At 53.5% G+C, this 13,938-nt stretch overlaps 1 protein-coding gene across 1 annotated transcript; it reads right to left on the minus strand.

Moving 5' to 3' along the window:
- Positions 1–218: 218 nt before the first annotated feature.
- On the minus strand, positions 219–13,348 carry DDX25 (DEAD-box helicase 25). The gene is made up of 12 exons (XM_037134205.2): positions 13,286–13,348; positions 12,610–12,676; positions 12,308–12,349; positions 11,472–11,607; positions 10,384–10,476; positions 10,169–10,271; positions 8,374–8,488; positions 7,258–7,435; positions 5,047–5,284; positions 3,735–3,897; positions 1,524–1,712; positions 219–405 (listed from the first exon to the last, which is right to left on the minus strand). Exons 1-12 carry the CDS (start codon positions 13,346–13,348, stop codon positions 344–346), a joined length of 1,449 nt encoding a protein of 482 aa, XP_036990100.2. The 3' UTR covers positions 219–343.
- Positions 13,349–13,938: the final 590 nt, after the last annotated feature.

A 13,938-nucleotide genomic window follows, 5' to 3' on the forward strand; every position in this document is an offset into this window, starting at 1 on the left:
TGCCCTCTCGTGGCGACATGGGACCTTTACAGGAGGGGTGATCTCAGATTCCATAATCTAACTTCAAAAACATCCCAGTAGTCCCCACAAAGACAATTTCACCCATGAAAAGATTAGAATAAGAAATAACATTGCCTCTTTATTCAAAAGTATCATGTGCTTCACATCAATTTGGTTTCAAAAAGACTTCAGGTCCTTAATACTAAGTCTACCCCATTTATTTTTGCCATAAGCAGCACTTTCATGTTGAAAAAACCTCCACATTAAATACAAATACCTTTAAACCCCCCCTGGGGCACTTTCACAGGAACCAGGAAACGCCACAAGTGACAAAGTTCTGTCTTCAGTGCCCGATCTTTTCGATTTCGTCCAGGTCTTCCGGGTCCAGCTGCTCGATGCTGCTGTCTGAAAGAGCAGGGACAGCCCTTCCTACGGGGCCCCCATGCACCTTCCTGCCCAGCCACCTGCCTCTCGGACGCAGGGACACTGCTGACTGCCTGTCCCTGCGGCCCTGGCAGGGACAGCCTTGAGCAGGGACATCCTCTAGGCCAGACGAGGGGGGACGGCATCAAAACAACCGACCAATAAGAACTAAAACACCACCGTGTGCAGCAGACCCCAGACCCCGGGTGTCTGGACACCATGAGACAGAAGAAAGGCCACCGCCCAGGTGAGGGCCGGGGAGGGGCCTGTGAGCGTTGGGGGAGCGGGGTGAGTGTGCGTGAGTGTGCACAGGGGGCAGCAGGGCGGGGGACTGAAGCTCCTCCCGAGGTCACTTCCTGAGACCAGCTCTTTAGGGGCTCCCAGCCACAGGGGGCCTGATGGCTGTCCCTGCCCTGCCCCCGCCCTCCCCGGGGTCCTCCCTCAGTTTTCCTAACACAGGGCTCGCAACCAGCCTCCCCAAAGGGTCTGCGGACACGCGACAGTCGTCTCCAAACCCTTTAAGATTCTATGCCAAATCTCGTGCACGTGCCTGGGGAGTGTCCACACTTCCCACAAAGGTTAGGGACCACTGTCCTCGAGGGTGGTATATCTGGAGTCACGGCTCCTCCTGCCTTGTTCCCCAGCCATATCCATGGGCTCTGGGGCTGGGGGTCACTTGAGAAGTGGACACTACCCGGCACACCACCCCCGGCACACCCCCCAGTGCCCAGCAGGCTGTCACAGGAGGGCAGCAGACCTGAGAGTGCAGGGCGGTCCCACTTGGTAGGGTGGGGCAAAGGGAAAATGTAAATAAAAGAGGAAGCTGGGGACAGAATATAATCTCCAAGGATGTCATTACTTTACTTCGCCTGGTTCCTTATTCAGGGCATGGAAACCCGCTCCAGGGCCCAGAACGAGCAATGACACGTAAGCCTGAGCTATTACTGACGCCCCTGGACTTAAAGTGTTCTATTTAACCACCACAGGCAAACCGGTCAACCTCCTGTGGCAGGAACCCTGGCCCCGCTGCATCTGAGCCCAGATGCTCCCCTGCCATCAGCATGGATGCCCACGGCGCCCCCTGGTGGGACGCTACTCACTGAAGTGGTCCTGGATCTTCATAAGCAGGGGCAGCTTATTCACTTCGATCATGTTGAAGGCGAGGCCTTTCTTCCCAAAGCGGCCCGTCCGCCCGATGCGGTGGAGGTAGGTCTCATAGTCCGGCTCCTCCAGCTGGTTCACGGGGAGGTCGAAGTTCACAACGATCGTGACCTGCTTCACATCAATCCCTAGAGGAGGAGAGACAGTGCGGGGTCCTGTCACTTCTTCCTCAGGAGATGGCCACCAAGACCCACACTCTCGGAGGGAGGTCGCACTTCGCAGGCCGGGACGCACGTGACCAAAAGGGGCCCGGTCAGGCTGTCCACTTGCAGGGCACGCCCACGACACCTGCCACGGGGGCCACTCCTACAGGAGTCTGAACACGCACAGTGTGTGCTCACAGGAGCGTGTGCGCATGCACAGTGAGAAGGGGTCTTCCCAGGAGTCGGGGCCACGCCGCCCCTGCTCCTGCTGTGCCACACGGCAGCAGCCCCCTCGGCAGCCTGTCCCCTGGCCGGTCACGGGCAGCCTGTCCCCTGGCCGGTCACGGGGCCCAGCTGAGGTCATTCCACGGCCGTTGCTCCGTCGCAGTCGGGTCTCCTCGGCCTCCCTCCGTGTCCCTGCAATTTCCAGGCGGGTTTCCTGTTCCTCCCCACTCCAAGCTCTCACCACAAGCACCGCAGCCGTGTCTGGGGCATGACGCTCGCCCGCCAGCCGCCCGATGTGTGCCGCTCAGAGCACAAGCCCAACGCAAACTCCTCTCCCGACACACAAACCCGGACTCCAGGCACACGGTCTTGCCATTTCCCAAGCAAATTGCAAATTCTCGTCGGGCTGAAAGCTGCCCTTCCTTTGAAAGCTCCCCCAGCCCATGTTCCCCAGCACCTCCTGGGTGGTCCCCGGGTCCCCCACCCCCCGCCCCCAACGAGCCGCCAGGCCCAGCCTCATGCCCCTGGCGCGGAGTGTGCTTGGACCCTAGGGCTCCGTGTGCCCGCTTCCCTGTGGGGCCCGGAGTGCTGTCCAGATGGGAGCCACTGGGCTCATACAACTGTTTAATTTTAAGTTAATTCAAATTAGCAGTTCGGCTCCTTAGTCACACTCAACAGCCACATATGCCTGGTGGCGCCTAACTGGCCAGCACAGAACAGGCCATTTGCACCCACAGAGAAACCCTCCTCGATGTCCCCGACTAGACAGTCAGGGGTCCAGGCAGCGCCTCGCCCTTTCTCAGAACCCCTTCCCGAGGGCCGGGCTCAGCACCGGGGCCGATCCTCCGGCCTGTCTCAGCGAACAGTGGGGGATAAGCAGGGTGTGCGGCGGCGGGTCTGGGAGAGGACACGGCAGAATGAAGAAAGTCAAAATCCCTTCTCTTAAAAACACAGACATTTCCCCCCAGCAGTCAATATAGTCTTTAAAATTAGAAATGCCTCAGAGATGGCCATCATCGGTCATCAGGAACCCGAGTTACAACACGAGGCAGCGCACGCACCCGGGAGAAAGGTGGAAATGGAACAGCAACAGGACCACGTGCTGCCAAGCAGGCAGAGCTCCTGGAACTCTCCTGGGCCGGTGGGGAGGAAAAGCAGAACAGCCGCCTGGGAAAAACCATCTGCACTTTCTGATAAAGCTAAACGGGCACTTACCGATGACCCGGACATTCTGGTCCTAGACACGGTATTCGCCAAAGAGAAAACCCACGTCTACACAAGACCTACACGTGACGTTTATTACAGCTTTACTCAAAGCAGCCCCAGACGGGAGCCATCTGAAGGACCACCAGCGGCTGAGTGGCCCATCCATCACGGGAACACTACTCAGCCATGACAAGGACTGAACCCGAGATCCACAACAGCACTAACAAATTCAAAAGTGTTATGTCAAATGGATAAGTCAGACACAAAGGTTACCGACTGTATGACTTAATTGTTATGGGATCTAGAAGAGATGAAACAAAGAGACAGAAATCTGACCAACCGTTGCCCGGGGCCAGACATGGCAGCGGCTGACCACAAGGTGGCACCATTTGGAAGTGTCCTGGCAACATGCTGTATTTTCATTAGCGTGCCGGTTACAGGACTATGTATGTCTGTCAACTCTTTGTACATGGTACACTTCACACTGCGCACTAAGCACTGAGCCATGCACTTGGAGGTGCAAATTTTACCACCCATAAACACAACAAACACGACTTTGAACACATGCACACGCACCTCGAGCACAGACGTTGGTCGTTATGAGAACTTTCTCTTTCCCGTCCCGGAAGTTCTGAAGGATGCAGGCTCGCTGGTCCACGGTCAGCTCTCCGCTTAACAAAGCCACCTGGTGGCCATCCCGCACCATCGCCACTGTCAACCACTTGGCACTTTTACGAGTCTACGTGATAAAACAGAGAAAGCTAGCTCAGCACCGAGAGCTAAAGCCAAGCGGCCGGGCCTGCAGTGCTCCCGTGCGCAGGGAGGGCTCCTGGTGGCACCTGGAGTGAGGCGCGGGGCTCTCCTGTGCTGCGAAGGCGCATGCCCTGCCCAGCTGAGAAACGAAGCCGTTCTCTCCACCACTGTGGTGGGGTGGTGGCAAGCGAGACAACGTCACAGCGATGACATCAGACTCTCTAGAGTGTTCCATGCCGGGCATGCCACTGAAGTCTGTCCACACAACAATCTGATGAAGCAGGTATCTCATTTCATTTTAAAAATTTAAGAAGAAGCTTAAAAACCTGGGTCACTTGCTCAAAATTATGTGGCTAGTCCCTGGTGAAGCCACGCTTCCCTTTATTCTACAGACACACCTGCAGTGCCATCCAGGTGCCAGGGGGGCGCTATCCTGGCACAGGGGACAGGACAGCAAGGCAGATGGGTCCCGGCTGTCAGGGAGCTTGGCGTGTCCACACGGCAGTGAAAAATACATATGTGAGCAGCGCTCAGGTATTTATTAATGTCAGACGGCAAAAGTGTCAGAGAGCAAAAAGTAAATGCGAACATAACAGCAGCGGGAGTAATGTGCACAGCGACAGGTGTGTGGCCACTCACTCACAGGAAGTCAGGGACAGGAGAGAACCTCTCCACCTGACCAAGGGCACCGGTCGAAACCCCGCCGTAACCGGCCACCCACGGGGCGCCGATTTCAGGTTTCAGGTTTATTGAAACCTATCAAGTTTCAATAAATTGGGAGTCTTTAGAATTTTACTGCAAATATAAAACAAAAAGTGTATTGGTAATTTTGGGGCAAAACCAAGTCTGTGGATTCATCTGTAAGGATGGTACAAAAGGAAAAAAGTGTTGGAAGCCATCGCTCTAAGAGAAGGGGGCCATCTGTTTAACACCTGAGTCCCATTCCCTGACTTCATCTTTCTAAGTTTCACCCACAAAATACAAGTCATTTGTACTCGCAGTTACTCTGAAGGTTAAACTGCATGATGGACCAAACGTGTTGAGCACCGGGGCCTGGCTCTGTGGCGCCTCCGAGGGTCACGGCCCTCCCTCCTCCCGCAGGGAAGCCTGGGCGGGCGGAGACAATCGCCGTCACCTGGCAGAAGATGATGGCCTGGCCGATGGTGATGCCGCCGTAGATGTTGCACAGGGCGCGGTACTTGTCCTTCTGCCCCTCGCACAGCATGTAGTACTGGCGGATGTTGTCCAGGGTCAGCTCCTCTTTGCGTAGCTTGATCACGTTGGGGTCAGGAATGATCCGCTCCGCAAACTGCCACACCGAGTCCTCAAAGGTTGCCGAGAAGAGGAGCATCTGGCATCCGGAGGACAAAGCCCTGCGACAGAACCGGGGAGGAGGCTGTGACCCGCTGCCATCGTGCCCACCACTGCTGTCCGCCGCTGCTCACCCTGCTCCAGGGTGAGCGTCCCCCATGCGCCTGCCGCCAGCTGCACCTCCACGCAAAGAGCGACGGGTCCGGCTCCTCCTCTCGACCCAGAATTGGGAACAAACAGGTACGCTGAACGCGGGGCTCAGGAGCACAATTTACGTGTATATTCTGGGGGTTTCGGGCTTTCCCACCCACTTTTCTCTTTGGGAAAAGCCAAGCGTGAGGGTCTGTGCACAGCGACTGACTGGCGCAGTGTTCCCCGGGGGAGAGGCACACAGAGGCTGCCCTTCCCAGGCAGGGGCCCAGTGTCTCGGGAGGGAAGGGACAGCAGCCACAGCGAACTTGACTTGGCGTGGGAAGAACCTGGACATAAGTAAAACGGAGGAGAAATGGGACTGCATGCCAACTGTACAGTGAAGCTACAACCAGTACAGGGCTGAGTTTACATAAAGTCCCAAACCAGGCAAAATGCATCTGTGGAGTCAGCAGTCAGAACACAGGCTGGCCCCAGGGAGGCAGGGGGAGGGGCTGGTGGCGAACAGGCTGCGGGGGGGGGGGAGGCTGTGGCAACGCTCCCCCTTTCTCGACCCCCTTTTCTCAGTCCACACCACGGTTCCAGAAGCCCATCCTGTCTGTGGTCATTCACACCGCTGTACCTGATCTGCACATCAGTACAAAGCTAATTTCTAAAAACAAAAAAGGGCCCAGAGAGCAATCCCCACGTCTAAGAAGACAGAACACTTAGGAAAACTAGCTGCCAGCGCCACGAGAGGAAGGGAGAGGTCACAGAGCCCAGATCCCCGCTGGGGCCTGGCTCACCGCCAAGTAACAGTGGGACAGACTTCAGTCACCAGCAGCGACCTGTGTGTGCTCTCTCCTCAGCCCCCACGCTCCACCAGTGTGACTCTGCAGACACAAAAAGGTATGAATCCACAAACACACACCAGGCACAGTGCTAACAGTGTCTGCTGCCCAGAACAGCTGTGCCAAGAAAATGTAATTTGAGTAACACATTGCTCAGCAGCTAGCGGCATTTATGTCGTAATGACAGCGATACTTGCTGGCAATGAACACACTTACACTGTAAGTGCGGGGAAGTGTTAGAGGGGACGGGAAAGGAGAGTGATTGGTGGTTACTGAGGCACTGAATGCCGGCCTCCTCCAATGGGAAGTCAGCAAACAAAGACCACGCCTCAAGAAACAGCAGGGTGAGCACAGTATTTAAAGACATGAACGTTAATATCCCAACAGAGATGTATTTCTGGGAGGATGGGGCAGGGGGTGAATCTCTTTCACTGCCAGCCTTTTGGATACTACCATCTGAATACTATTTGAATATAACAGTAAACATAGAAATACTTTACTTAAAAAGAAGAGATACAGAGTTCTGAAGCTCCCTCCCAGGAATTCTGATTCAGTCCATCTCAGGTTGGGGCTGGGGGTGTGTCATTTCCAGCCCCTTGGTGGTCTGGGGGGAGAGGCCTGAGACAAGGGCAGGACTCATTTCACAAGTTACAGGCGAAGCTGGGACCAGACCACTGGGCTCCTTCTTGGTCACCCTCCTCTCTGTGCCCTTATCTACCCACTGCGACCCTGTAGGAGCCTTATCAGGTTTCAATAAATGGGGAGTCTTTAGGATTTTACTGCAAATATAAAACGAAAAGTGTACTGGCAAATTTGGGGGAAAAACCAAGTCTGTGGATTCATCTGTAAGGATGGTACAAAAGGAAAGCAGTCGGGAAGATGGAAATTCCCAGCAGCCTATGGCCAGTGGGCTGAGAGAACAAGGAAAACCCACGTTTGTTTCCACAGCGAAGGAAGCGGGGAACTGGGCAGGAAAGATGAGGAGGAGCCGCCGACCAATGAAATTTCTCATGCAGACAGAAGGCCCAGGAAGGAAGGACCAAGGGGAAGGTTACCTCTGAATGCGAATGCTCTGATCAGAGAATCCCTGCGTGTCGATCATCACGTCTGCCTCATCCAGGACGAACACACGAATCTTGGTCAGATCGAATAATTTTCGCTTGAAAAACCAATGCAGGACCGTCCCGGGGGTGCCGATGATAATTTGTTTGGTGAGGTCAGTGCTTCTGGGAACTGGGGAGAGATGGGTTTGGAGGGCTGCTTCGGACGCCCACAGCCCGCGGCTCGGGGCACTGCAGCACGGGGCTCGTGAACCAAAGCACATTTCCAAGGGCAAACCCTGCCGTCACGGTGCTTTTCAAAGTGGCAGAGTTTTAAAATAAGCTCCTGAAGCTCTAGTTGCATGGTCATGGCCACCTCCTGCACGTTTGTGTCACTGCGAAGGTGACTCGCAGCAGCCCCGCTGCCCCACGGAGTCACAGACACAGCTGTGCAAGCCCCACGATCCCCCCCCCAGGTGGGGACCACCCCCGCACGCACCCAGAGGTGGTGTCAAGTAAATGGCGGCATCTGACACAGCTGGTCAAAGGAATGAAGTTGGGTTCCATGCACTAGTGTTGGAAGATGCCTCAAACACGGGAATCTCAGAACGTTCTGAAACAATAATCCTGGTTTTATAAACACTGTACAAATGCATGCATGTACATTTGCAAGTGTTTGAGTCCCAAGGAAGTACTGCTAACAAAACCACCATTGTCTTGGGAAGCAGGTTCCTGCAGGACAAGGGAGAACAGCTTTCCCTTTTACTTCCTGGTCTTTAAAAATTCGTTTTAAAGATTTTTGTTCCTGCCACACACACATAATATGTTAATAGAAAAGCTAACTAACTGTCAGAGCTGCTCTGCACCAAACAACTGAGCTTCAAAGAAAAGAACCCACGAAAGCCTCCTCCTTCAGGGAGTGGAAATGAGAGGAGCAGGGTCCTTGTCAGGCACCAGGTGGTGCAGGGCTCCATCCTATCACTCCGTTCGCCCCCGACACCGACGCTGCAGGACAGGAGCCATCACAGCCCCGTTTTAAAGATAAGAAAGCAGAGAGGTCACAGAACAGGCTTGTTAGTGGTGGAGTCAGGATTTAAACCGTCCTGGCTTGCCTGGCTTGCTGGCACGTACTTGGGTTCCCGCGCACGGCATACATCACTTGAACGTCCACACAGAATCTCCCCATCTGCTCGACCACTCGGCCCGTCTGCAGAGCCAGCTCGTAGGTCGGAGCCAGGCAGAGGCACTGAAATGAAGGGGGAGGGGAAGGAGAGAGATGCCTGTAGCCAGCACGCGAGTCTGATACCCAGCTAACATAGGCACAGACATGAAAGGGGAGGATAATACATTTTCAGCTGAATAGAGTTTTAGCAGCAGGTGGATGCTGAGCATGAGAGAAGAGAAGGAGCTGAAGGATGGAGAATGAGCTGCTTTTTATATGCTCCTCTCTAAGGGCCATGAAGACACACGGGCCACTGGTTTCACTTTCTTGGGTGGGGGAGGAGTAGAATGGAAAGAGGCTGTCAACCAAAAAGAGGGGAAATGCAACAAATGACAGCCCGAGTGGGACCCTCATCAGCTCCTGCTGGCCGTGAGAGCTGCCCATGTCCAGGACACTGCCTGCTTGACCTGATCCTCCTGGGGCATCTCGGGCAGAGAACGCCCGCCACCTCTCTCACTGGTACCACCCCCCACCTTGTGCATGGCAGCTGCTAATGAGGGAGGATGTTGAGGGAAGAAGCTGGTGATGTTTAATGTTTCAATTAAAGGTGGGCAGTAGAGAGGAGAAGGAAACAGAGCTGGTAAAAATCTTTTTGCAAATACAGCTTTTCCCGAAGAATTTTTATTCATAGTATCAAACTCCAAATATCAATTTCACTAAACTGGTCTTTTAGACGAGATTGGGTGTGTTCAGGGTGGTATGGCTGTACAGTAAACTTGTCTTCTTTTTTTAAGAAAAGTGATTTCTGCCCCGGTCGGTGGCTCAGCTGGTTGGAGCATCGTCCTCACACCAAAAGGTTGTGGCTTTGATCCCCGGTCAAGGCACACACAGGAGGCAGCCGACCGATTTCTCTCTCCCCACCCCACCCCACTTCCCTCCCTACCCCTCCCTTCCTCTCTCTCCAAAACCAACAAACGCATCCCTCAGGTGAGGATTTAAAATAAACAAACACACCCGTGATTTCCTACGTCTGGCTCCAACTAGTCACACCCTCAGCTTCTCCCCTGGGCAGAGCGTAAGCTGCCCAGAGAGCCCTTGTCCTCCCCACCACACTGGGCGCACCCCGTGCTTAGATGCTCAGCGTGTCAAACTAGTGGATGACAACGGTTTGGAGAGAGGGAGTGCTGCCCGCATATTTTCCACGAGAGGAAGCTGGACCAGGAGCAGGGCCAGAGCCATTCCATTCCTGCTCGGTCACTCTCTGACACCTGTGACCTGAGCGAGACGTTTCCCTCTGCGAGACTCAGTTTCCTCCTCTGCTGAAGGGGTGAGGCGGGAGGGGACTGTCCTTCACACCGAGCACAGTGCTGAGAACACACACTGCTTCCTTTCATCCACACGTCAGTCCTCGCAGGCAAGTTCATGCTCGCATTAGCTCGCACACTCGTGCAGTGTTTAAACCAGCGGTTCCCACAGGCCAGGCACAGTGACTGGTGTTTGGACGCAGGGGGACAGAGAACGACAATCCAGGCTCTTACAAATGTCATCTTCACAGACAAGGAAACGGACTCTGAAAGATCCGCTGCCTCTCGTGAGACACTCAGCTCCTAAAGAGAGAGGCTGGGACTGCATTGCCTGCGCTCTCCATCTCAGCCCCGTACTTCTGCTGGACACGCTTTATGGAAGCAGGTCTACTGTAAATGTATCATTGCAGCAACGTCACTGGCACTGCGAGCAGCCCCGTCTCTCTTGGCTTTCCCTTACCTGTGGGAACAGATCCAAGGCGTTGACTCTGCTGAGCATTGCCAAGACGAAAGCAGCCGTTTTTCCCGTTCCCGACTGGCTCTGCGCTATGAGGTTCTGGGGTCTGTAGACAAGAGGAGACCACTGGATGTACAGCGAAGACAAGAGCCTGGGCATGAACTGACCACCAGAGACTAAAAGGAACCGAGTGGGACACCACCGCCCTGGAAACTCACGGGTGCGCCAGCATCATAGGGAGAGCCATCTCCTGGATTTTGGAGGGTCTGTTAAATCCCATTGCATAGATCCCTTTGAGCAACTCTTCCTTTCTGTCAAACAACAACAACAAAATCAAACACTTAAAGCCCGTGATTGGTCCGTAGCCTCAGAAATACGAACCTGAAAGGTTCATGTCCAAATAAAGCCATTCTGTAGCTCAGCTTCAAAAGTGATATCTAGAAATACATAATTCGCACCTCAACTCCCAAACATACACAACCACGCTTGTAGAACTGGACCCCTAAAAAATGTCCTGGAGATTGATACACACCAGGAGAGTTTTCTTTCCCACCTAGGCAGAAAACTATGGGAGGTTATTTCATTCTTTTTAATGAATGATAAACTTTGATGTTTTAACAGCTATTTCCAGAGAAGACAGAAATGTATTTATCTATGAAACCTAACCGGGACCAGAAGACACCCTCAGCTCCTCCTCCTGCACCAGCCCATTTGAACGCTCCTCTCCCTGTGTCTCTCAGTGACATTGGAAGGAGGGTGAAGTGAAATGGCTGGGACGCTTCCACCTTCAACAACCTGCACATTTTGGATGCGCTTCATTGGCAGACTAATTGGTAGATTACCGGCAGCCAACTTTTCATCATAGGCAAGCTTCCCCTTCAATCTGGAAAATGTCCAGGCATTAGGATTTTGGATCCTTCCCCTTTACGAAAGTCCCCATCAGTAAAATACACTTCCTTAATGCCAAGTGATAAATCCCTACGAAATGCAAAGCCCTCTGGGAACGGTATTCATTTTAATGCCCGTATCTGGGTTCTGGTATGGAGAGTAGTGACATGGCTATGTCTGGCCTCACGATTTCCCTCTGCACAGGAAGATTAAAACACTTCATCACAAAAAAAAGTTCTCTCTTTGCTGAGCAAGGCAGGTATCCTAGTGTTCCTCTTTGAGCTGGATTTTAATTGACTGCAAAACGTACATGTCTCGTTTTAACATTACATATTCGAACTGGAGAAACCCTGATGGTTTGGTTACTGGCGGTCAGTTTGCTTTCCAGCATTTCCCACTGAAGAGCGAGAATACTTACAGCCGCAGCTCTTCAAATGTCTTCACGGAGTAGAGTGGAGACTTGGGATCCTTTTGTAAGACTTCGACTTTGTGGCTGGATTCTACTAAGGACTGCCGGAGTAACTTGTTTAAGAGTGAATTAGCTGCCAAATCCACTAGAAAAGCAAGAAGAAAAAAACAGGAGCATTGCAGGGGGGCTCAGGCTTCCTGAATGACACCTAGTACGTTGCTCTGTCCAATTCAGTGGTGTGTACTGAGTGCGAATTGCTCCTACTCTCGTCTTTCTTCTAAATAAGTTTCCAGAGCCCTGCTGGGCATGGCTCCGTGGGTTGAGCATCATCCCACAAAACCAGAGGCTGACCGTTTCATTCCCACTCAGGGCACATGCCTGGGTTGTGGGCGTGGCCCCGCTGGGCTGCGTGCAAAGAGCATCCGACTGATTTTCCTGTCCCTCTCTATCTCCCTCTCTACAAGTAGATAAATAAAATCTTTTCAAACATATTTTAAAAACATAAATAAGTTTCCAGAAAGAATGACATAGCACTGAGAGTTCCTTTTTTTCTCTGGAGGATCCAGTTTCTTAACACTCTGCTGCTGCACCAACCTCTAACTTCAACAAGCCCATGGCCATCAGTACCTCGCCCACTGAAAATTCTTAACCCATTGCTATGAATTTCATTTCAACATCCTCTAAGAAATACGCTCCACTCCTAAGTCAGTATCTCTCCTGATATGCACTATTTATAGAGAAAACAGAGGCAAAGCCACCAATCGAGATCACGGTGTTCACCTCACGAGGCTCATGGTGCAATGGAACAATGCGAGTAGATACAGGCAAATGAACTGATCTCTTACCTACATCTTCCTCGTCTTCTTCTGTGTTATTAATGGAATAATCTAAAAGGATGGGAGAGAAGCAATAAGTGTAAAGATACGTGCCCGGCAGAAATGTAAAGTACTTTATGGCAATTTCTCTTTCCGAGCCTACATGTGCCCTGACAGGGTCGCCCGGTGGAGGGGTGGGTACAAAGACTGGGGAGGCGGTGGAGGGCCTTGAATGTTCAGTCAGGGCAGCCAGATGTGTTTCAGTCGCCGGCAACGTGAGGGGAGCAATGCTCGCGAATGGAGGCCCGTCAGCCCTTCCCTACAGCACTTACTTAGGTCTGGGACTGTAGTCGTCCTCATAGCCTGAGGGTCCTTCTGGTGGGGGATGAAGTTTGAAAACTATTGAAAGACACAAATTTCAACCAGCATTAGGAAGCAAGACCTCAAGCAGCACGGTGCTCCCCGTAACAGGGGCGGGCTGGAAGGAGTGCGGGAAAGACCCGCCCAAATATTTGTTCCCTGTGTGATGTTAACGTATAAATGGCTTCCTCTCAGGAGCAGGTCTTCTGTGTGAATTACCCTGAAACTGGAGACTTTTTGCTGGCCCTGTTGGTGCAGGCCCTCTAGTCTAAATGTGGCCATGGGGGGGGGGGGGGGGGGGGTAACACAATGGGACTACGTGACCAGGAAAGCGCGTGGTAGATAGATGGAAGGAAGCTAGGCCAGGCTTAATGGTCAAATGGGGAGAGTAGAAAACTCGGGGTCTGCTTGGGACAACCAGCTGCTTTCCCTTCAAGGACATACCGGTGTCTTCATTTTACCCTTTCAAACAAGAAATCTTTCTCTCTGGGTCTCCCTTTTTTGGCGCCTTCTTCCAAGTCCTTGCCACTCCACATCTCCCTTCCACCATTAGGTACCCCACTCCCCATCCCCAAAGCACCCCATAGATTTCCCCTGGGAGTTCAGTCCTAGCCCCCGCCCCTCGGCCCTACGGTCGGTGGCGGTTACTTGGCTGTTTACATGCTCGCTCTCCGCCGCCCCTGGGTCGCCTCTCCAAAGTAACGACGCCATGGCTCGGATCACCGCCGTGCCCCCAGCACGTGCCTCCGCCGTGGCGAGGAACGTCCGGCCTCACCCTTCGGCCAATGAGCTCCCTCCAGGGGCAGGCGCCACCAGCGGTGCAGCGCAAGCGCCTGGCTCTAGCTCCCCGGAGGAGGGGAGAGGAGGGGGAGGGGGGAGAGAGGTCTCCGGGAGGAGGGGATAAGCGTCCCGAGAGGAGAAGGGTCTTTGGGGAGCTCAGGAAGTCCCGGTGAGGAGGAGGGGCTGCGGGAGAACCTGTCCATCATCCAGGCTGCTCCTTGACCAGCCCCACACCGCGCCAGGTGGGGAAAGCTGGGGAGGGGCACTGTCGCAGTGGACATCTGCCTGCTGTTGGCCTCTGATAAGACGAGAACAGCTTAGATCTCTGAGCAGTCTCGATCTTCCTACCTACCTCCCTTACCCCACCACTCACTCGGCAGGTAATTCTCTAAGTGTTCGGGTTGGACCCCTGCCCCGCTTCAAGCTCTCAAGCCCACGTTTCTCCCCAGATTTCCACTTCTACGTGACGAGAAGTCAGAAAGGCTGGGAATTGCTAGGGAAATGGAGGGCCAAAATGGATA

This window comes from Artibeus jamaicensis, unplaced genomic scaffold (genome assembly GCF_021234435.1).
Source record: "Artibeus jamaicensis isolate MK-2021 breed Jamaican fruit bat unplaced genomic scaffold, CSHL_Jam_final scaffold_660, whole genome shotgun sequence".
NCBI lineage: Eukaryota > Metazoa > Chordata > Mammalia > Chiroptera > Phyllostomidae > Artibeus > Artibeus jamaicensis.